The sequence below is a fragment of the Pagrus pagrus genome (genome assembly GCF_965226575.1).
Source record: "Pagrus pagrus genome assembly, chromosome: 14".
NCBI classification, from domain to species: domain Eukaryota; kingdom Metazoa; phylum Chordata; class Actinopteri; order Spariformes; family Sparidae; genus Pagrus; species Pagrus pagrus.
The window spans coordinates 11,724,119-11,746,990 of record NC_140198.1 but is presented as its reverse complement, the minus strand read 5'-3'; the positions used below and the strand labels follow the sequence as shown (position 1 = coordinate 11,746,990).

General features: G+C 44.1%; 1 protein-coding gene across 9 annotated transcripts in view; it reads left to right on the top strand.

Moving 5' to 3' along the window:
- Nucleotides 1-780: 780 nt before the first annotated feature.
- The window catches only part of LOC311268835 (uncharacterized protein), a 28,025-nt gene continuing 5,933 nt past the window's right edge, over nt 781-22,872 (top strand). The window contains exons 1-20 of one of the 9 annotated variants that reach the window (XM_084372735.1): nt 781-1,416; nt 5,984-6,041; nt 6,129-6,224; nt 6,431-6,484; nt 6,906-7,084; nt 7,256-7,374; nt 7,501-7,590; nt 8,444-9,187; nt 10,171-10,236; nt 10,336-10,476; nt 10,596-10,817; nt 10,906-11,047; nt 12,558-12,884; nt 13,025-14,377; nt 15,635-15,856; nt 16,015-16,449; nt 16,759-16,863; nt 18,260-20,521; nt 21,556-22,152; nt 22,638-22,848. In XM_084372735.1, coding sequence (XP_084228861.1) covers nt 1,313-1,416; nt 5,984-6,041; nt 6,129-6,224; nt 6,431-6,484; nt 6,906-7,084; nt 7,256-7,374; nt 7,501-7,590; nt 8,444-9,187; nt 10,171-10,236; nt 10,336-10,476; nt 10,596-10,817; nt 10,906-11,047; nt 12,558-12,884; nt 13,025-14,377; nt 15,635-15,856; nt 16,015-16,449; nt 16,759-16,863; nt 18,260-20,521; nt 21,556-22,152; nt 22,638-22,848 — 7,527 coding nt within the window. In that variant the 5' untranslated portion in view covers nt 781-1,312. The remainder of the gene's footprint in view (nt 1,417-5,983; nt 6,042-6,128; nt 6,225-6,430; nt 6,485-6,905; nt 7,085-7,255; nt 7,375-7,500; nt 7,591-8,443; nt 9,188-10,170; nt 10,237-10,335; nt 10,477-10,595; nt 10,818-10,905; nt 11,048-12,557; nt 12,885-13,024; nt 14,378-15,634; nt 15,857-16,014; nt 16,450-16,758; nt 16,864-18,259; nt 20,522-21,555; nt 22,153-22,637; nt 22,849-22,872) is intronic. The other 8 variants (XM_084372734.1, XM_084372736.1, XM_084372740.1 and 5 more) reach the window with 8 other exon arrangements.

Genomic DNA, 22,872 nt, shown 5'->3' with positions numbered 1-22,872 from the left:
CTAGTCTGAACTGCTAGCTGCACAGCTAACTAGCTAACTGCAGCCCAAGCTAGCAGGAGTTAGCGGCGACTCTGGTGATATGCTGCCCCCTATTTGTTTTTGGAGTATGAATTTGAAATGTGGCCAGTTCTTACATATTGCACCTTTAAAGCATAATACAGTAAGGAAGTTTGTTTTTAAAAGCGGCAGGTGAGGCCGAAAAAATGAAAGCAATAACGCACCTCTGAATATTGGACCCACGGTGTAACACTAGATCAACTCTGAGTCATGAGAGAGTCGCTCCCCCTGCTACTCCTCCGCCCCAGCTGCCTCCGTCCATCCATCCATCCCTGCTCCCCCACCTAAAAATACACTCCTGCCCTCACTGAGGAAAATCCCTGTGCCTTGACTTAGCCTGAACACACACACACACACACTCTGCCTGGACTCGGCTGGCACACTGCATGGAAACTATTCCTCTGTAATTGACACACACTTCTCTGGAGAACGCTTGATGACGTACACTCAGGAAGTGACATGAGTTAAAACTATGAGCTCAATTTTTTGAAACCAACATTACGTTTTGTGTGTTTCCTGCCACAGCAGTGTGAGCTACTTGGATGGGGTTTGCAGAGCTGATTAAGCCAAACAGTAATTGTCAGATAAGCTTGTTCCAGTGACACAGACAGTCAGGATCAAAGTGCAGGTACTGTTACCTCACTGACTTGCCTATAAACTGACACGATAAAGACCTTTGCATACTGCTGCATCACCAGCAGCAGACACTCTTTGCATATCCTGTCTCACTCTCTGCCTTGCCTGTCTCTCTGTTACTGCCCTGAAGGAGGGAGGGTGAACTCATTCTCCAGGCAGCAGAGCTATATTACAACAAGGCTTGACTCAGAGTTGCTGTCTCCTTGTGGATCGGTGCCAGAGAGGGGGAAAGAGGGAGAGAAGTTGTCAATGAGGAGTTGAAACTTCACATCAGGCGGTGTTTTGAGTGACAGCCAACAGGGCGGAATCGGTTCCTCTCTGATGTCTGACTGCCACTTCTGCACGGAGCTGCTTGTCCTCGGTTCATGGCGACATTGTTTTGTTTTTATTGGAAGAGTCTTGAGTGTGATTCAACTCATTTCCAATGAGCGCGAGTCGCAGCTTGTGTGAAGTTCATCATCACCACCACCACCACCATCATCATCATCATACGCAGGAGGAGAAGAAGGAGGAGAAGACCTTTTAAGGATCTTTTAAAGGAGACAAGTTGGATTATTTGTGACGCGGAGAAGTTTCCTTTTTTTCTCCTGTTTTTGTAGAAGAAGAAGAAGAAGGAGTCATGACTTCGGTGTGGAAGAGACTGCAGCGAGTTGGTAAAAAGGCTTCAAAGTTTCAGTTTGTTGCCTCTTACCAGGAACTGTCTCTGGAGTGTACGAAGAAATGGTGAGTGTTTTCACAGCTTCTCTGTCCTTCACACATGTGGAGGTGGTCACTGTTTGACGTGTAAATAACCCCCAGAGGACATATTTACTATTAGGTATAATAAAACTCCATTATGGCCGTGTTCATTCTCATGTTTTGGGTCTTTCCGCTTCACTGAGAGGGATGAGGGCGTCCCTCATGCGTGTACATGTGCGGCGCTGTCCCGGAGCCACCGCGGGTTCGAGTCCCGACCCCCTCCATACTATACTCATTTACTTAAAGTGGCAATATGTAGGAATTTTAGTTAAAAGATTAACTGAAATTATCAAGAGAATGTGAGGAAATAAAAGTCATGTGAAAGACTTATTGTGTAGAAGAGATATCAGTAGTAGTTAACATGCTAACCAGCTACTGTAGCACCGGGCCTGATAACCTCTTTCTCCCAGCGGTCCAAAGCTTCTGTGAAAGCGGTGTAAACACTAACACTCCCCGGTTAGTCAAGCTAGCTGCACCGCTAACTGAGCTAACAAGCTAACAGTAGCAACAGTCAGGGATGTATAAAAAAAAGAGTACACTTAGCAGCAGTTAGCAGGTACAGTAGGAATTCAAGATGGCCAAATCTTACATATTGCACTTTTAAGTTAAAGTAGCGTACCTTTGTAGAAACACTATAGTATGCTATTAGCATGAAAATATAGGCAAAATTAAAGGTTCTTTATGTAAGAATATTAGTTCAAAACATTCAAAAGCTAAATAAAATTATCAACAGATTGTGAATTAATAGCAGTTTCACATTATGATGTATACGTAATGTGTTGCAGAGATGTCAACTTAAGTTAGCATGCTAACAAGATAGCCATGGCCCGTGCTAGCGGTGTAAACAAAGGTGTTACATTTAAACCTGGCTATGAAATTACCCCAGATCTTCCATGTTGTGGGGCCCATGGAGAAGTTTTTTGGACAAAAAGTTGAACAAATAGTTTATTGTAGTTTCATAAAATATGACTTATTTCAATAACACTGATACAGTACTGTTCAGTATAATAGATAAGCAAATGTAGGCCTTCGTGGTATCATAATGGTTCATTTTCATGTCATGATATACCATGAAACGGTATACTGCTTCAAACCCACAAGCACATCAGAATTTTGTATTAATAATGTGAATCTGCAAAGTAACCAATGGCTTAAAATGTAGTGGAGTAAAAAGTACAATATTTGCATCTGTAGTTAGTGGACTAGAAGTATTAAATAGCAGAAAATGGAAATACTCAAGTAAAGGACCTCAAAATTCAGTGAATGTACTTTACACAGCTGTTGAGAAGGGATGTGGTTGTACAGTATGTCAAGAGAGGCAGTAAACAGTAAGCAGTTCATCATTGAGATCATTGAGGCAAAGACTGTTAAATCATTGATATTAACATTTGACACAATACTGACAGAAATGTAAACAATTTGACACTGAATAGTCTGTTTTCAACATCAATAGTTAATCATTTATTATCATCAGAACAGCAGCAGATTCACTCGTCTCCTCACTGTTATTTTTCAGAGATGCAGTCATCTCACTTAATAGTGCTCAAGCCCTGTCGGGCTTCCCCATCTTGTGCAATTTCCTGTTATACAAAAACATTTGGGAGGTGGCCAGGTGATGCAGCATGGGCCTGTATTCAGCGCTGACACAACAGTGAACAAAAACACAAAAATATGACTAAAACCTTCTTTAACCTTTTTAATTGTTATATTGAAAAACATACATTGCAGTATCCTCTGATGTATTACAAGGACGTTTCTGTACTATCTTTAAACTTTTGCCGACATGTCATTTTGGCCCACGTTGCCCCTTCTTATCTGTCCAGATTACATTGAAGTAAGGAATAATTGTGTAATCGGCTTGTCAGCAGCATGATAAGAAACACAGATTAGTTTTTTACTACAATGACTGAAAGCTCTCATCAATAAAGTTTGATCTTCAGCAGAGAGTGTGTGTTGTATGGACACACAGAAGGGAAGGGACACAGCGATTTAGAAAGAGTGACAACTCCCACATGATGAAATCGAGGTTTATAAGCTTTTAGTTTTGCTGCTGTTCGGTCAGGGAGGCAAAAAGTCAGAAACCACAGAGAGAAGGAGGAGGAGAGAGGACAGACTGGAGGTTAACCCAAAGTTTCAGTCATGTTACTGTAGGCTTGTTTTTTAAAAAGAAATCAGCCCAAAGTTCTTGTGTGATTAAACTCTGTGTCAGCGTCAGAGGATCACATCAAACATCAGATGCTGAGAAGGAACCCATTGCCTCGAGGGGGGGAAATGTCTCACAAGTCACATGTTTGTGTACACAAAGTTGTGTGTGTGTGTGTGTGTGTGTGTGTGTGTGTGTGTGTGTGTGTGTGTGTGTGTGTGTGTGTTTGGAAGGGTTGTTCTAATTTAGTGTGATGATTTGAGACCACTGGCTTTCTTCACCCACACAGACTTGTTACTGAGACATATTTAGACTTTGTAGCAGATGATTTGCGACTGAACTCCACTGCTGAAAGTGAAGTACTTAAATCATTCGGATTAGACATTCCAGCTTAATTGTTGACATGAACAATAAAGTAATTTGATAAGATGTTTGTTTACATGCCCCAAAGCATTCAATCAGACTAAAACTTTTTTTTACCATGAGCAAAGTGGTTCTGCTGTTGTGAAGCATCTAACCTTTTAAAAAAAACAGAAGACGAAAACATTTAATAAATAGTTTGGGTTCTTTTTTAACTTTATTGAGAAAATTCAAGTAATTCATTCACTCCGCCTCCCACATTGTGTCCTGGGAACGATATTTTCTTGTTTTGTTTGCTGTTTGAACAACATGTTGTCTCGAGCACTTTGGACCATTGAGGCGCTCAACAATACTTACGTCTTAAAGGTGCATTATGCAACTTTTTTTTTACAGGCCTATAAATCAAGACAGAGCCCTTGATACAAGAAATAGTAGTTTGCAAGCATTTTTGATGTACTTCAAAGCCACATGTCTACGTTTGTGTTATTAAACATTAGAGCAAAACAGGTTTGTATTTTGAGTTATGACAAGAACAAAAACAGCACATTGCCCATCTAGAAGTCCTAAAGTTCAGGAATATAGGACTATATAACCAAAACAGTTACTAAAAAAGTTACAAAGTGCACCTTTAAGATGCCCAACAAAAAAGGTGTAACTGGAAACACTTATTTCATCTTTGAATGGTTAGTTTACAAACAGCTAATCCTGTGTAGTATGCCTTTAAATCAACATTTTTGGATTACCAAATTAATCAAATGACAATAGAAGAGCGGAGAATTATCCTCTGAATCTGCTTTATAGTGAGTGTTACTAGCAGAAAAACTCTTAAAACCCAGACAGACGCACGACTGGAAGCCTGTGAAGCCTATGAGGTTGTATTTGCATGATAGCACGACTGTAAGAACAAGATAAGTTCTGCACAAGTTCTGTTAGATAAAGGGAACAAAAACACAACGGGACAAAGATAAGAATGGTCGGCACATTGTACTGTACATGACAGCAGTGAGACAGTGATAAAGTGATGATGACGGAGTCTGTGTAGTGGCACAGACTTAATTATATACTTAGCAACAGCAGTATTTTTACAGTAACACTTTTAGGATTGTGTCATGTGACAAAAACATGAGAAATGTGTATCGGTCATCTCGTCAGCTGTTGAATATAACCATTGTCGGTTGAATAAGAAAACACCGTCCGCAATGTGCAGTAATTACACGTTGCTGAAAGTTTTTACGTCTTTATGTTCTGGATCATACTTTCTTGTCCTCTGTATTTACTGTTCCTTTCTTCTTCCCTCCCTTACTGTCGTTGTCCAACCATCTAGCTATTTCTGATGCCACTCCTGACCTCCTAACACATATCACTTAAACTCATGTACACTCACAGCCCTCTCTGCTGCACTTGATCCACCGATACACTGAAACCTGAGACAACATTCAGCATCTATAATCTATTGCTATTAATACACTAAAGAACATCCGTAGGTGTTAAAATGGTTGTAAGAATAATATATCTAGAGTTGGCTGTGAGGTGTGAGTGTATGAATCTTTAGTATGTGCTTCAGGGTTTATGTATGTGTGTGTGTTCGCTTTTGGAGGGGGTTCCTGCTTCCTGTCAAGAGGCACGCCTCACATTCAGATAGAGTCGCGTCACGTGACTGTGCTTCCAGTTTCACTTCCTGTTCTGCATAGGCCTGAGAAAATACAATAGAACTGACAGACAAATCGTGTACACACATACAGCCATACATAGTACTTGCACACACACACGTTAAACATCGTGTAGCCTACTTACAAATAGACATGTTACTACAATGGGCTCACAGCCATCTGTGTAAACACTTGCACACACTCACACTAGGGCCATGTCTTTGACTTCAAGGCATTATTATTCAGCAGTGACGGTCACAAGACCTTATTTTGGCTCTCTTATATAATGTCCACTTTGTTTGGAGCCTTTTTTAAATAAAGTTTGAACATGGTGACGCTTATTTTCCATGCGCCGAGACGTCACTCTGTGTTTTCATTCTGTGTTTCTGTGTTTCTATAGGCAACCAGACAAGCTACGGGTGGTGTGGACCAGGAGGAACAGACGCATGTGCTCCAAGGTGAAACCACCAAAACGCCACAGAAATAGAGGTTCACATGTAGAAGCAAACACACACACTCAATCTCACTATGTTGTTTGTGCGCAGCTCCACAGTTGGCAGCCTGGAATCAAGAACCCCTACAAGGGGATGGTGGTGTGGCCCGTCCCGGAGAACATCGACATCTCTGTTACGCTCTTCAAGGTACCAAAACCAGAACGCACTGTTTAGTTTTGTGACTGTATCTCGCTCGGTTATGATGCTGTTAGACTGAAACCTGTCCACAGACTGACAGACAGACATAAACACGGACTGTACTCTAAATATGTACATACAACAAAAGTGTCTGGTGATATTCTGCGTTTTAAAATGCTCGTAATAATGTTTATTGTTTGTTCTCATCTCCTCAGGAGGTCAATGCTGATGAGTTTGAGGACAAAGAGTGGACCTTTGTCATCGAGGGTGTAAGTATCTCTGGACTATTTGACTTACAATGGTTTCCAAAGCAGCAAATTAACCCAACCAAATTTCTTTCTTAATAAAACGGCAGGCTTTGGCATTTTACGCTACTTTATACTTCTAGTCCTATATAAAACATATAATCAGTATCTAGAATATGACACATGACTTCCCAAAATTGTATGAGGTAGTTATAAGTAGCGACACAGTGTTGAGGTATAGCTTACATGTTTGAAGCATTAGTAAAAACAACTCAAACTTAGTACTTTAGATACTTGAATTACATGTTTTTGTGCCAACATTTCTGTACTTTTGTAAATTATGAATGCATTATTGTCTGGTACTTGCTACTTCTACTCAAGTAATAGATCCACTGGCTCAAAACATTATACATACATCACAGTTGTTTTTGTCCGTCATGTACAGGAGAACAAAGGGCATCGTAAGGTGCTGGCATCAGCGGACATCAACCTGAAGCGGTTTGCCAGTCCGACGCCGACACAGACCGACCTGACGCTGAAGCTGAAGCCGCTGTCGGTCAAAGTGGTGGAGGCCACGCTCAAGCTGTCGCTGTCGTGTGTCTTCGTTCGTGAGGGGAAAGCCACGTGAGTCATTTTTCCCTCTCTTATGGCATTTATTGTTGGAGGTAAATAAATGAAGCCTCAAGCATTTGGTATCGTGACCATACTATTTATCATAGGATTGTTTCCTGTGTGTGTTTGTGTGAGTATCGATAAGTAACGATAAATGTTTGTTCTCATGTCCTTGTTCCTCAGTGATGAAGACATGCAGAGTCTGGCCAGCCTGATGAGCGTCAAACCCACTGATATCGGCAATCTGGATGACTTCAATGAGAGTGACGAAGAGGAGGACAAGAAGTCTGTCACTGCTACAGGTAAACAGGCAGACGCTGCTTCTTCTTATCTGACCTTCACTGAATTAGTTCCTCTGACATTTCCTTTTCCTTTCCCTCTCTTATCCCTGTCACCTCTTCTGCTTTACTCTTTTCTGGCTGCTGCAGTCGTTCCTCACACTCTAACTCGCCCAAATCGCCCCGCTCCCCCTCCGCCCGACAAGAGAAACTCCACTGGACTCACTTTAGCAGCCTCAGGTAGCTTCCTCCTGTCTTTCGCTACCGCTGTTTGTTTCTCTGACCAGAGAGAGGGAGGTCTGAACAGACACTCCCTCTCTTCCTGTCTGTTATTGGGAGGCTCAGTTTGTATCACAGTATTTCACACACTCGTGCCATTTGTTCTGCATACCAAAAAATTTCTCATCTGGACATTAGACGCTACTGAGAATCATGTGATAGCGCTGCAACATGGCGCATAGAGGTTGTTGTGTCCAGTGTGACATTAAAACTGAGAGTAGCTCATATCACCGTAACTCTGATGTCAGACTGCTTGTCCCCAGTAGTTAAATGTAACTAGGAGTAGATGTATTTACTCAATTGCAAGTCACATTATCAACTATAATTGACTCCCATTTGAAGTTTAAAACATCTGACTGAGCATGCAGTACTCATGACCTTCTTCCTCATTGTTATTTGGCAACAAAGTCGAACTGACACAAAACATCATGCCGTATTTTAAGTGCAACTCTGCAAATCGAGCTCTTGAGTTGCAGTTTGAGATGCACACAGAGTAAAAAGATCAGGAGAAATCAAAACTAGACATTATTAAGAGGAGACACTGCAGGTGAAAGCTTGATTAATAATTGAAATGAGCTATTATTCCATCACAAGTCATCACAGTTCCATATTTTGTTTGTTTGTTTGAGTCATGTGATTAACAAAGGATCCTCATATCACAATGTAGCGACATGGGATCCCACCAGTAATGTGATTTTAAGCCTCATTTCATTTTCATTCTCAGTTCATGACCTTTTCCTTCTGTCTTTCCCATCGTTTCTCTCTACTTAACGCTGATCCATCCAACCATCCATCCATCCATCTATTCATCCAGCCTGTGAACGGGATGGCGTCCACTCCCGCCCCCCTCTACCCATCGCTCCACGCCCCTCGCCCCGTCGCAGCCGACACCCCTTCACCACCACCACCCCTGTCCAGTCAGAGATCCAACCTTCCCCCGGCCCCTCCCCTCAGCCCTCACCCAGATCAAAGCACAAAAAATCAGCCAACTCTCTTCTACCTGAGGCTCTTGCCTCTTCTGAGCCTAATCCTCCCAGCTCCCTGGTCACAGCAGATACTCCCTCGGTCCAGAGTGCCTCCTCTGTCCCGCCCCTCTCTGATGTGCCTCCTGCAAATCCTCCATCCCCCAAATCCTTCAACCCTTTTTCCCAGATCACTTCCTCTTCCCTTCAGCCTCCATCTGCCAAATTCTCTGAATCTGTGTCTACTTCACCTGCTGCTTCAGTGGAAACTTCTTTAACAACAAATGCACCCTTTACACTGCCCTTTAAGCCACCCACTGTCCCTGAAATTACCTCCTTAACTCCTCATCTTACGATGCCCAAGAGTATCATAACATCAGTCTCCACGGCCCCACAAAAGTCTTCTCTAACTGTGTCCACTACTCAGACCCATAAAACCATCCTCTCCACTACCTCCCAGCCTCTCCCCCCCACATCCTCTTCTCCCCATAAGCCCACCCTGTCCTCTGAGCCGCCATCTGCTCACCCTCCGCTCACCCGGAGCCTCTCTCAGCCGCCCTCTCTGCCCAGAATCTTCCAGTCAGACTCAGGAAAAGGTATAAACGGGCTGGAAGAGAGAAAGGCATGCTGCATGGTTTAGATTAACCGGTTCCTCATGTGTGGTGTTCTGCTTTAACTTCATTTTCCGCATGATTTAGAAATAGTGTGTACTGTACTACTTATGGACAGCATGGCTTGCTGTGAGGAAGATTTATGCATGATCAGTTTGTCGTGCTACCAGAACAACAACCAGAACAACAACTTTCTTGTGAATTGAATTTATCCATTGAATATTTAGATCATACCATTATGGGGGCACGTTATTTATAAACCCCTTTCTCTGGTCAGGTAGAACAAATTAAAAAAATATTTGTGTCTTTCTACTGCATAGACAGCCCAGTTTTCAACGGCTATATTTCCATCTGTTTTTGTACTTGAATATTTACTTTATAGTTCACTAATTATTTTGCAGATTCAGAATATTAATACTTTATTATTTGGCATCAACGTTTGCTACCAAAGCAGCTCGTTTTTAAATCAATTTAATTTACCCGGAATCTGACAGAAAAAAAGAAAGAAACGAGGATTCTGTTTATAAGACAAATACAGAATATCAGATCCAATAACTGATCAATGCCTACATAAAATGTGATAACAGGAACAATTAATTAAGTACAAATATGTGCTTAACTTTTCTCTCTCTTCTGTAGACTATTCCAAACTAAACATACGTATGTATACACCATTAGGAGATTTTTGAAAGTGTTGAACATGAGGAAAATTAAATATTGCATTCAGCTTTGTTTACAGTTTTGTAGTAATAGCTTTTAAATGACTTTGACACCACTGATTGTTGGACAGCAGACATACTAGAGCCAAACTCAGGAACTTGTGTCACTGTTTGTTCCTGACAGATCTCCTCTGTGGTGTAACTCAATTAGACAAATGCATGTTAAAAAGCTCTGCTGTTCCCCTTTCACTCTTACATTGTTTTCTCTTATTCCTCTTTTCTTCATCACTCCTCCTCTCCCCACCTCAGTTCCTGTTTCACATCAACGGCGCCCCCTGGAGGCTCAAACTTCAGATGAGCTCACTTCAGTCTCTGGTTCGTCTCTGCTTCGACTGTCTGAAGAGATACTGCTGCCGTTCTTCTTCTCTTGTCTTCTCTCTTATAACTTCTGCCACCTTCTGTCCTCTCTGCTAGGCCGCTCTCACATTTTCAGACCTCAGATCGTCAAGTCCATCGCCCGTCCCACCTCTCCCTCTCCTTTTTCCGTCGATGCCCCTCTTCCTCTTGTGTCAACACCTCCTGTCCCCAAATCTCACCCCTCTATCTCAGAGTCAGGTAACCTTTCCCTTTCTTCTCCGTGCTTCATTCTTCATTCTTATAAATCAGCTTCATATAATCTCTCATTTTTCCCTCCCCACCTCGTCCTTCCTGTCTTTCCTCTCTACTGTCCTCAGGTGCTCAGGGGGCGTGGCTGACCTCTGGTGCTGACATCACCCCTGTACCTCTGTTAAGCAGTCCAGACCTCGATGCTCTCTGTGACCCCGTTGCTCCGGCCCTCACTGCCTCCCTCCCACGCTCCTCACCCCCTCACTCTTCTTCTCTATCCACCTCTGTTTTATTCTCCTCTCCTCGCCCTCAGCTCGTTGTCTCTCCCTCTGCTCCTCCTGCTCCGTCAGGTACATCAGCCGACGATAAACTTCCTTTCTCACAGAGGTCGCTCACGGTGTAAAATTCATCGTCTCCCCTTACTTTTGCTCTTCATAGGCTCAACGTTCCCCTTCACTCAAGCAGACAAGGAAACAGCTCTGAGCCCCGTGAGCCGAGGCGACAGTTCAGGCCAGATCAGACCAGCCCTGGATCCAAAGGTGGCCATCACAGAAAACAAAGCTGGACCAGCAAGGATCAGGTGAGGTCATGTGATGAGTTTTTAAATTTAGATTGCTTGGTTTGGATCCTTAGAGATGTGTTTGGCTGTGCGAGTAAAAAATGTGTGAGAAGACCACAGAGCTGAAGAAGAGGCGTCCTGAAGACTGGTGGCGGCCCCAGCAGAGCTGTGGAGGAACAATGTAGATCACAAAGTGTCTTAAAATCATAATTACGGGTCAGAATAGATAACAATGTTTAACAAAGCCAGAAAGTTCAGATTCTTCTTTCTATTGTTGTGTTCTTCTGAAGTTGTCTTGAGAAGAACAGACTCGTGAAAATGTAGAGCGCACATCATTAAAATTTGAGATGTGCTGCATTCTTGATATGGTGTGATTGCATAAAGGAATAGTTCAACACTGTGGGAAATGCAATTACTTTCGCTTTCTTACCGAGAGTTACATCAGAAGATCAATACCACTCTCATGCCTGTCTATTAAAGGTATAACATGAAACATTTCTACCTGAAAAACAACAAGACCTTTGTTACACATATATTTCTTTGAGTTGGTAAAGCCTCCCGAGCAGCAACAAAATAAGAAAATAAGAAAATCCAGGCAGAGGGCTGCAGGGTCTCTGTAGATACAAGACACTAACACGCATTTTCTCCCCATTCCAGTCTCCCTCCCTGTTTCCATCTTGTTATGTCTTCTACGTTGTTTCGTCTTGCTACGTCTGCTATTCACTGATAGGTTGAAATCAGTCTTGTGATGTTGGGAAGGCGGCGTGCAATGACGCAAAATGAAAATAACCGATAATTCCCCTCAAATGCATTAAAACTAAAGTAATGAGTAGAGTAGAAGGTACAGATATTTGTGTTAAAATGTAGGGAGTAAAAGTAAAATCAGCAAACTGCTGGTGCTAGCTTCCTATTTGATGGACAGACATGTGAGTGGTATGAATCTTCACGTCTGACTGTTGCTTCTCTAAATGTCAAACTATTCCTTTACGTTGCACAGATGTGCAGTAGCTTATTCACAGCATGGAGAAACAGTCTCCATGCTGTGACAATAAGGATGTTTGGACATCAGTGTATCTTGCCTCTGAGTGGATCACTGATTGGGAGAAAACGTTAACTCTTCTTTCTTTTATTTTATATTCTAATTTTGCACAACAAAGACCCGATAATGATCCTGAGCTAATCCACCTAAGTGTTGACGGAGGCGAACCTGCTTCTGCTTGCTGACACGTGTGTGTTTGAGTAACACTTTCTCCCTGTTTGTTGATCGAGGATCGAGTACTGTGTCGATCCACAGTTGCTGAAGGTGTGATGGCTGCTTTGTTCTTGGTGTTTCCTCGATGCTAACACGTGCTAACAGCTGCAGAGTGTTTTGCACCCTGCCTCTTGTTGCACTGACCTCCCAGCACACTTCCAGTCGAATGATAATCAAGGCTGTGTGGCCTGTGTCCCCGCTAATCACCTGCTGCACGCTCAGCTTGAAATCTCACCCGCTCGATCTCTCGAGGCTGACCTCCAATATTTCTGTCCCCAGTCCTGCCCATTCACGCTCAGAGCTGATAATAGCCCCGCCCCCGCCGTGGCCTTTCTCCTGCAGTGAGAGCTCCACCCATCAGCAGCCCTCCACCTCTGTTGTGGCGGCGTTTATCACTCCCAAACAGACAAATGATTTGAAAAAGCCAACCAATGAGAGCATTATTAGCACTTGTAAGACCGAAAAGCCGCCGCTGGCACAGCCTGAGCCCGATCCTGACTTTGACGACATCGTCTTTGAGTCGTTTAACCAGAGACACGAATCAGGGGGCTTGTTTCTGGAAGACGATGACTCTAAGAGGGATACTATCAAAAGGTGTCCTCCGGGGTGAGTATTTATGTTCATAGATAAAATCCAGATCCAGAACATAAAAGAATAAGGTTGCAAAATGTGAAGTGATGGTGCTGATGATGGTAAAACACACACACAGATTCAGGATTAAGGAGTATTGTTTATCTGTTCTGCAGTCTTGAACAGAAAACCAATCAAAAGGCGTTTGGAGAAAAGCTGCAGTTAGCGGGAGCAGCGATGGAGAAGGAGGTGATGGTGAAGGCAGAGCAGGAGAAGCAGAGGGAGACAGAGATCCTTAAAAAACAAGAAGAGGAAAAGAGGAGGAAGGAGGACGAGATGAGAAAACACGAGGACGAGAAGAAGAGATTGTTAGAGGAGGAGAAGAAGAGATTCTTACAGGAGGAGGAGGACGTCAAGAAGGAGAGGGAGAGGAGGAAACGCGAGGAAGAGAGACTCCTGAAGGAGAGGAGAGACAAACAGGAGAAGCTGAGGGAGGAGGAGGAGAAGAGGAAGCGGGATGAGGAAGAGAGGAGGAAACAAGAGCAGCAGAGGAGACTCCTGGAGGCGGAGGAGGAAAAGGAAAAACTCAAGAGGGAGGAGGAGAGGACACTCGAGAGAGAAAGATTCTTGAGGAAGATGAAAGAGGAGGAGGAGAAAAGGATGGAGGAGAGGAGAGTGTCCGAAGAGCAAAGACAGAGGAGGGAGGAAGAGAAAAAGAGGCTCCTGGAAGAGGAGGAGAGGAAGAAGATGGAGGAGAAACACTTGAAGGAGGAAAAAGAGAAGAAAATGAAAGAGGAGGAAGAGAGACAGAAAAATGAGGCAGAGAAGGAGAGGAAGAGGAGGGATGAGGAGGAGAAGAGAGTCAAAGTAGCAGAGGAGAGACAAAAGAGGGAAGAGGAAGAAAAGAGGGAGAGGGAGGAGAAAGAGAAGGGGAGACTCTTAAAGGAGGAGAAAGAAAGGATGGAGAGGAAGGAAAAGGAGGAGGAGCAGAAAAGACGTCAAGAGGAGGAGGAGAGGAGGAGAGAAAGACTGTTGAAGGAGCAGAAAGAAAAGGAGAGGGTGAAAAGGGAGGAAGAAGAAAAGGAGAGACGACTGCAAGAGGAGAAGAGAGGGCAGGAGGCAGAGAGGAAGAAAAAGGAGGAGGAAAGGAAGGTAAGGGAGGAGGAGGAGAGATGTAGAGAGGAGAAAGAGAGAGCAGAGAGGAGAAGGAAGGAGGAAGAAAACAGGAAGAAGCAAGAGGAGGAACAGATGAAGAAGCTTCTGCAAGAGAAGGAAGAGATGGAGCGGAGAAAGAAGAAAGAGGAGGAAGACAAGAGGAGGAAGAAGGAGGCAGCTGCTCCGCTCATCAGTCTGGAGGCCAACAAGTCAGACGAGGACAAGCAGAAGATGAGAACTCTGGTTTCACACTCGCTCACCGACGTCCCTCCTCCCTCCTTCACGCCCTCGGCTCTCAGCCAATCAGAAACCAGAGAGACGACCCTGCAGTCAGTTAACAAACCGAGCTCTGCCTCCATAAACACCAGTGAGCGGTGAGTTCACTGTGGGTGTTGTTTACTTTTTGTTTGTACTCCTCAAGTGGCTGTCCTCAAATCTGCTTTCTTAATCAGCAAATCAACCAATCAATGAATCAGTTTATTATCTATTTGTACTCTGTGGTATCAAGTTGGGCTGAATCAATCATGATTACTATTTTGATTATTTCTCTGGTGTTGTGTCGTGATTATTCTGTGATTCTCAGCTCATTTAAGACTTCATTGATTATTTGCGTAGTACAGGTTAAAGTATCGATACTACTGTTTAAGAGTATCAATACTAGCTTGATTGATCCTAAAATGTATCTTAGCCTTATTAGATTTTAGGGTTAGATATTATCATAGGTGTATTATCAACATGATATCAATATTGAATATGAATATTGCAATATCGTGACACCCCTAGTCCCAGTCCAAGACTGACAGCAACACAGTTACAACAGTAAATTAACAGAAAAACACACTAAAATAATCACATAAAACATTTGCACACAAACAACCTGAATTCAGTCTGTAGTCTTTAAAACCTAAAACGTTTCTTTCCGAATTTACTTCGGGCTTCGGCAGCAACAACATTCACAAAATGTCAGGAGAACAAAGACCATATTTCCATATTTTAAGTTTAAAAGAGAAGGTAGATAAAAAGGATTTTTGCCAAAAGTGGCTTTGTAAATAAAAAAACACAGGTGAACCTAAAGCAGACCAGTTCACTTTTGATATATATGTATATATGTATACAGTATATAGTGGACTGATGGCATCCAAAGCAAAGAATGAAGCCACAGTTTTTTGTAATCCCACCTTCTGTCTTTGTTTTTGATAGCAGGCTGCACCTGTGATCCATTCTGGAGAAACGCAGTTGATTGTTGCATCTCATTCCCATCAAATACCAAAGCTTTGGTAGCCACCAACCCTCAATGACACTCAACGATCAACTATCTTTCTCCAGAATCGCTTACTGCACCTTTAAAAGATAATAATTGCTTTATTATTCAGCGGCAACTCAAATGAAGCTTATTGCTCATAAATCATGACAGATGTCCGAGTTGCTTCTAAAAATAAAAAGTATATTGTTGTAAGTAATCCAGGTTGTGGTATTACTTAGTGTCAAGTTTTGTGGTATCGCCCACCCCTTCTGTTTGCTTTCACTGATTTTCCTCTTCTTTTTTTCATTTCTGCTGAGCTTTTCTTGATGTTCTTCCACCACCACCTTTTTTTTTTTTACATTTTCCTCTTTCTTTCCCCTTATTCCAGTCTGGGGCAGTCCCCCTTGTTAAAGGACGGTTCATTGTCAATCATTGTTGTCCCAGAAAACAAAGTATCTGTCACGTGCACTCCACCTGGCGTCCGTTCAGGCCCCACTGTTACGCCACCTCCACCGAGGCTGTCTGAAGCAGAGGTTCCTCTATGGAAAGCGCTAGAAGGGAGAGGTGAACAAACCTCTGCCGAGGAGGGTACAAAACCTTTGTGCAGAGGGTAAGAGAGGATGAGGGGACGTCTGTCTGTCTGTCTGCTTCTCCGCTTCATCTTTCTTTCTGACTGTGTGTCTGCTTTGCTGGTGGTCTGGCTTATAGCAGCATGTAGCAAATATATTGTTGTCTTTCTATATTCATGTGTTATTTCCTTTCTTCTAGCCCACACAGAGAAGATGCTGCAGAGGTGGAGCGCCAACCAATCACAGCAAAAGACTCAGCTCCTGCTCAACCCGGCGCTCCATCAGTTAAAGAGGAGCCCACAGAGCCAGAGGGACCCGGCGTGGAATCCAAACCAGCCGTTGAGCGCACGGCTTTGGCACTGGAGCCGCTGCTGCCCTCAAAACCAGAACCAGAACTGAGGCCGGAACAAGTTCTCCAACCATCGGGAAAACCACAACAGAAGGAAGCAGATGAGGAGAAACCAGCTGAGGTCGAGGCTGGTGGTCAGGAGAGTTTGGGCAACAATAAGGAGCCAGTGTGCGAGGCCGAAAATCAGCTGTGGGCGACTGTGGAGGAGACCACAGCGGAGACGGAAGCGGAAAGTAGTGAGAGCACTGAGGAGAAGCAGGAGGAGGAGGGTGTTGTTGCAGGGGGGTGAGTCAGTGACGGTTCCTGTGCAGCATGGCGTGACATGTCTGTTGTTGCTCGCAAACACCACAAACAGACACGCACTCACACACACCTACCTGCACACGCACTGACTAACCTTCCTCTGTGGTGCTGCAGCCTAACCAGTGCTTACACAGCAGCTGCAATTAACCTCATCTGACGCTGTTATCTTCATCCCAACCTCTGTCTATCCAGTTAAACTGCTTCTCTAAATGTCTTTGACGAGTGCTTTTGATGAGAGTAAAATTTGTGTGTGTGTGTGTGTGTGTGTGTGTGTGTGTGTGTGTGTGGTAGTGCCCGGAAATGTGCACACACAGAGGCAGATGTGTGTGTTGCAGAGCAGCAGATGGAGGGGCCTGCTGGCTTCATGTCAGCAGTAGTTGGGGTGTTGTATAGAGGGTGAGTCTCTCTGCCTGCCTGTCCCTAAAACTACTTGTTATGGTGTGAGACGGTATGCAAAAATGTTTTCATAGATTAAATACAGTCAAAACACAGAACGTATTTTCAATAGCTATTAGTTTTTAGATAACTTTTGGATAATTTGGTGATTTAGGGCCTCAACTTACGATTATTTTCATTGTCGATTCATCTGTTGACTGTTTTCACGATTAATAGATGTTGTTTGGTCGATAAAAAGTCAGATAATCGATCAGTGTATCCTAAAGACCAAGGCGACGTCCTCAAATGTCTTGTTTTGTCCACCACAATACAAAGATATTCGGTTTATTCACATTTAAGAAGCTCGAAATTTACGTTTTTGAAAGTGTCTCAAACCAATTGATCAATAATCAGAATAGTTGGCGATTAATTTATTAGTTGACAACTAATCGATTTATTATTTGTTATAATAAATGTGTTTATCATGACCTCAAAAGAGGGATAACTACATTTCATAATTGACTAAAGTAATATAACAACGCGTTTGGACTTATCAAATGTTTTTTGTGAGAAATGTGATTAAAGTTTTAACTTATATTCATTATTATATCAGAGATTATGAAAAGTTTAAACCCCTTACCTAGTAATGGCCAGGTATAGTTTTTACAATATTGAAATTACCCATCATACACAAAGATATAATCTACAGAATAAAACAGGAAACAACCAACAACCCAACCCATGACAGAAACACGCTACTTTAATTGGCTCTGAAGCAGCAAGAAAAATAACTTAAGTTATCAGAATAATGTAGTGGAATAAGTACAACTATCTTAAAAAGGTACTGAACTAAATGTAATAAGTTTCATTTTATCACTGCTCTCAGATCACAATATATAATATCGATATATTGCCCAGCCGTAGTACACATAAAGCGTGCATTAGTGCTTAATGCTGCTGAAAACCTTCAGTCCAGTGCAGAAACAGTACATTTCCCAGTACCCAGAGTACACCTTCTCGTTGGCCCCAGTGGTCGATCCACCATCGCTTTGGTTATTTGGTTGTTCTTCACTCCAGTGCTGTTAATTTCAGTGAGTCCACAGAGAATAGCTGTGCGTCTTTGTCTGAGCTGATGTGAGCTCTCGCCTGCATGACATCTGCTTTAAATCATGCCAGAGGTGATGAAAATGCCAGCGGGTTTTGCTTTGTTGAACACAAAAAGAGTGTAGGGTGGTTCTCACCAACAATGAATGTTTCCTCTGTGTGCTTTGGATGAGCACCAAAACAAAGTCTGAGAAGGAACCACTTAATCCAGCATGCTGTCTGGCTTTCTGTCACACTGCTCAGAGCCTGCTGAGGTCATTTCAGGGTGAGCCCGGTCTCACAGTTTTCCTGACCCTCGTGTCTGTCCCTTTAGCTATGAGACAGTGGCCTCCATCCTGCAGACAACCGGCTCCACTGATGCAGCTCATCCACAGCAGCCATGCCTCGTTCTGAGTGATGAAGATCAGCCACGTTCAGATGGAGTAGATGCAGATACGCTGATTCCCATCGGTGTGGACGTTTCGCCACCCACGGCCTTCTCTGACGCGAGAGAAAACCAGATGATCAGTAAACAACCCGAAGTAGCTGAGAAAGCAAAGTGTGTGTCCTCAAGTGGGCTCAGCCTGGTTGAAAGTCTGAGACTGGCAGCTAGTGAGCAGGAGAAGGAGAGAGAGCTGGAGAGGGAGAGGATGGAGAAAGAGAGGATAGAGGACATGAAGAGGGAGGAAAGAGAGAGGAGGGAGAGAGAAGAGGCAGAAAGGAAAGAGAGAGAGAGGTTGGAAAAGGAAAGGAAAGAGCGAGAAAGGATGGAGAGGGAAAGGGAGGATAGAGAAGAGGAGGAGACGAGAAAGAGGTTGGAAAAGAAGAGAGAAGAGAGAGAAAGGATGAAGAGGGAAAAAGAGGAGACGAGGAGGAGGATGGAAAAGGAAAGAGTAGAAATGGAGAGGAAGGAGAAAGAGAGGATGGAGAGGCAAAAGGAAGAGGAGAGAAAAGAAATTGAGAGGAAGGAGCGAGAAAGGATGGAGAGGAAGGAAAGGGAAAGGATGGAGAGGGAGAAGGAGGAGAATAGAAAGAGGTTGGAAAAAGAGAGAGAAGAGATGGAGAGGAAGGAGAAAGAAAGGATTGAGAGTGAAAAGGAGGAAGAGAGGAAGAGGATGATAAAGGAGAGAGTAGAACTGGAGAGGAAGGAGAAAGAGAGGATGGAGAGGCAAAAGGAGGAGGCGAGAAAGAAGTTGGAAAAGGAGAGGGAAGAGAAAGAGAGGCAGGAGAGGGAAAGGATGGAGAGGGAGAAGGAGGAAAGGAGGAAGAGGATGGAAAAGGAGAGAGAAGAGAGAGAGAGGCAGGAGAGGGAAAGGATGGAGAGGAAAAAGGAGGAAGAGAGGAAGAGGATGATAAAGAAGAGAGAAGAGATGGAGAGGAAGGAGAAAGAGAGGATCGAGAGGGAAAAGGAGGAGGTGAGGATGAAGTTGGAAAAGGAGAGGGAAGAGAAAGAGAGGCAGGAGAGGGAAAGGATGGAGAGGGAGAAGGAGGAAAGGAGGAAGAGGATGATAAAGAAGAGAGAAGAGATGGAGAGGAAGGAGAAAGAGAGGATCGAGAGGGAAAAGGAGGAGGCGAGGATGAAGTTGGAAAAGGAGAGGGAAGAGAAAGAGAGGCAGGAGAGGGAGAAGGAGGAAAGGAGGAAGAGAATGGAAAAGGAGAGAGAAGAGAAAGAGAGGATGGAGAAAGAGAGGATGGAGAGGGAAAAGGAGGAGGCGAGGAAGAAGTTGGAAAAGGAGAGGGAAGAGAAAGAGAGGCAGGAGAGGGAAAGGATGGAGAGCGAAAAGGAGGAGAATAGAAAGAGGTTGGAAAAAGAGAAAGAAGAGATGGAGAGGAAGGAGAAAGAGAGGATGGAGAGGGAAAAGGAGGAAGAGAGGAAGAGGGTGGAAAAGGAGAGGAAAGAGAAAGAGAGGATGGAGAGAGAAAAGGAGGAGGCGAGAAAGAAGTTGGAAAAGGAGAGAGAAGAGAAAGAGAGGCAAGAGAGGGAAAAGGAGGAGAATAGAAAGAGGTTAGAGAAAGAGAAAGAAGAGATGGAGAGGAAGGAGAAAGAGAGGATGGAGAGTGAAAAGGAGGAGGCGAGAAAGAAGCTGGTAAAGGAGAGAGAAGAGGTGGAGAAAAGGCAAAGGGAGGAGAAGGAAAGGGCAGAGAAAGAGAGGAGGAAGCACACCGAGAAAGCAGATGTGGAAGAAAAGAAAGAAAATGAGGAGAGGGAGAGAAAGATGGAAAGGGAAAAGAAGACAAAGGTAGACGGTGACAGCCCAGAGATAATTTCTTCAGCGTCACCGCAGAACAAACAGGAAGTCGTGTATACCCAATCAAATGACTGGCCTCCTCTGAGGGAAGCAGAATTGGATGATATTGCATTTGATGAAGAACAGGGTGATGAAGAGCAGCCTGATCCTAAAACTGGGGTCAAAATGTTTTTGGCCAAGGATAACCCCCCTCTGAGATCAGTTAAAAAAGGCAAACCCACCCTGAAATCTGGTGCCATCCCAGTGTGGTTGAGAGAGGAGCAGGACGAGGAGGTGGAGTATGAGAGAGGACAGGAAGATCTTGGCTCCATCTGGCTGGCTGAGCTGTACATGGAAGGGGAGGCAGGGTGAGTAAAGGGGGTGAGAGTGGATAATTAGTAACAGGTAGAGAGAGGTGAGTAACCCGGACAGAGTTGGCTACTTGAGATCGTTGCCTCTTGTGCCTGTGTGCTTCCTCTAATAACCGACTGTTGAATGACTCACTGTATCTGCAGGGACATAATAATTACAAAGCATTGCTGTCATTCACTGACCGCGGGTTTGGCCTTTTCCTGCGAGAAAGAGTTGTGTGTTGGCATGTCATGTTTGTCCCCCAAACAACATCGTTACCCTGTTGTTTGAGAAGCAAACTGGATTTCTCTCTTTACATCTTGCATTGGTTAGGACTTGAAAAAGAGGTTTACAAACCGAGGAGACAGGAAGGGATTGGCGGGGGGTAGCTGTGGTAGTTTGAGCTCATGGATGCAATTAAGCCACTTCTGAGTCATAACCTTGTCAAATCTGAACACACATATACTGTATACACCTATTTTTAGAAGATATCATTATCTTCAACGCTGATAAACGGAAGACGCTCCTGAAAACAAGCATGGAAACGGGTGAAAAGCAGTGCACTGGATGTACCTGCATCTAATGTATGTTTCTGTCACTGTCGGAGCGACTGACACTGAGGATTAGTGCAAGGCTTCTTGCGTTTGTTCGGTACTCATAAGTAGCATGTGAAGTAACATGGATGAATGGACTGGTTTGGTCATTGGATATTGCAGTTCAGTGGAGGCTGGAGCATGTTGTGCCTCTAACGTGTTCAGTTTGGTATAATCTCACATAGCCAGACCTCTGTCCTGTTTAACAAGGGAAATCTTGGGGATGTCAAGACTTTTGGAAAGCTCGAGACAGCCGTGCGATTAGCTGAGTTTGTAATAAGGGCATCTGTGTCTTTTATGCTTGAACTTCTCCCAACTTTTGTGAGATTTACAAGACGGAGCTCTGGCTGCGTGAGATGAATGGTGGTTTGTTGCCAGAGGGGAACAGAGCATGACAAGGACATTGCAGATGTCAAAAGCTTTGGGTTCAGCTCTGAAATCTCCTTTTCTGTCTTCAGCCCAGGCCACCCATCCCTTGCTGGTACCCAGGAGGCCTCCTCACTGCCTGTCAGTGGACAAACCTTTCACCAGGGCTCTGCTGCCAGTCAGCCAAATAAACCTGAGCCATCCCTTACCAGTCTGGCTCATCCTAGTTCTCATCCTAAACCTCCATCGGGCTCTAAGCTGGAGGTAGCAAACAATGAGGAGGGCGACCTTGTTCAGTCATCGGTGGTGCCTTGGCCCCACCCTCCAGGCACAAACACTGCCAACGAGAGTCTCAAAATGAGGGATGATGAAGACAAGAGCCACTCCAGTTTAAACACCCCTGATCTCAACCAGTTATCAAAAGACCAACAGCTCAGAGAAGAGGAGAGGCTGTTATTGGCTAAGATTCATCAGATGACAGGTGACACGTCTCCCGTCTCTGGCCCTCGCGGTATGAGGCGCCTCATTCCCGACCTTAGTGATATTGACTGTGACGACACAGAGCATGTTGATCACAGTCGGCACATGATGATTACCTGCTTTGACAGTCTTCAGGAAATATCACTAACCGAGGCAGAAGAGCCGCTGGCCAAAGAGCCGGGGCACAATCAAGAAGGAGAGGAGGACGAGTAAGTCAGCATGGGCTGTCCGCCTCTGCTGCTCTATGAAACAACATGCCGATGAGGCCTTTTCGTTTGTTTGTGTGTGTGTGAAGAGCTGCAGACTTGAGACTTTAATCACAAAAATGTCCACCTGACACTTTCTCAGAAGATTTAAAACAGCTCTGGCCACGTGTGTGAGTGCATGGAGGGTGCTGTGTGGTTTCAAGACCTGCTGCCGTGCAGAAAGACAGTTTGGCGACTCTGCATGGTTCTTTGGTGATTAAAGAACAGCGTAGATCTGTGTTGAGTCAATCACGCTGAAAACGTAGGTTCCCATTGTCTTGATGCTGCTTGTCTTTTTTATCACGCTCTCTAACATCAAGCCCGTGTTGCAGTCCGTCATCAGCAAGCTCGCATGTCTCTCACTCGCTACAAATCGTTGTATGATCTGCTTTACTTCACTAAACAAAGCCTGTCTGTTTTTCTGTGGTTTATGTCCTGTCTCCTGTTAGGCTAAAACCAGCGGACATCCCCGATGGTGGGAAGAAGAAACCACACACCAGCGATAAACACACTGACACACATGTCTCACCTCCCCATCACTGTGAGATGAAGTCCTCTCGACTTCCTACGTTACCAGAAGAGGAAACCTCCGACCTCAAGCCCCCACATCCTGTTCCGAAGGTCAGAGAGGAGGCTGATGGGAAGGACGATGCAGCTGAGGTGAATACACACAATATACACAAA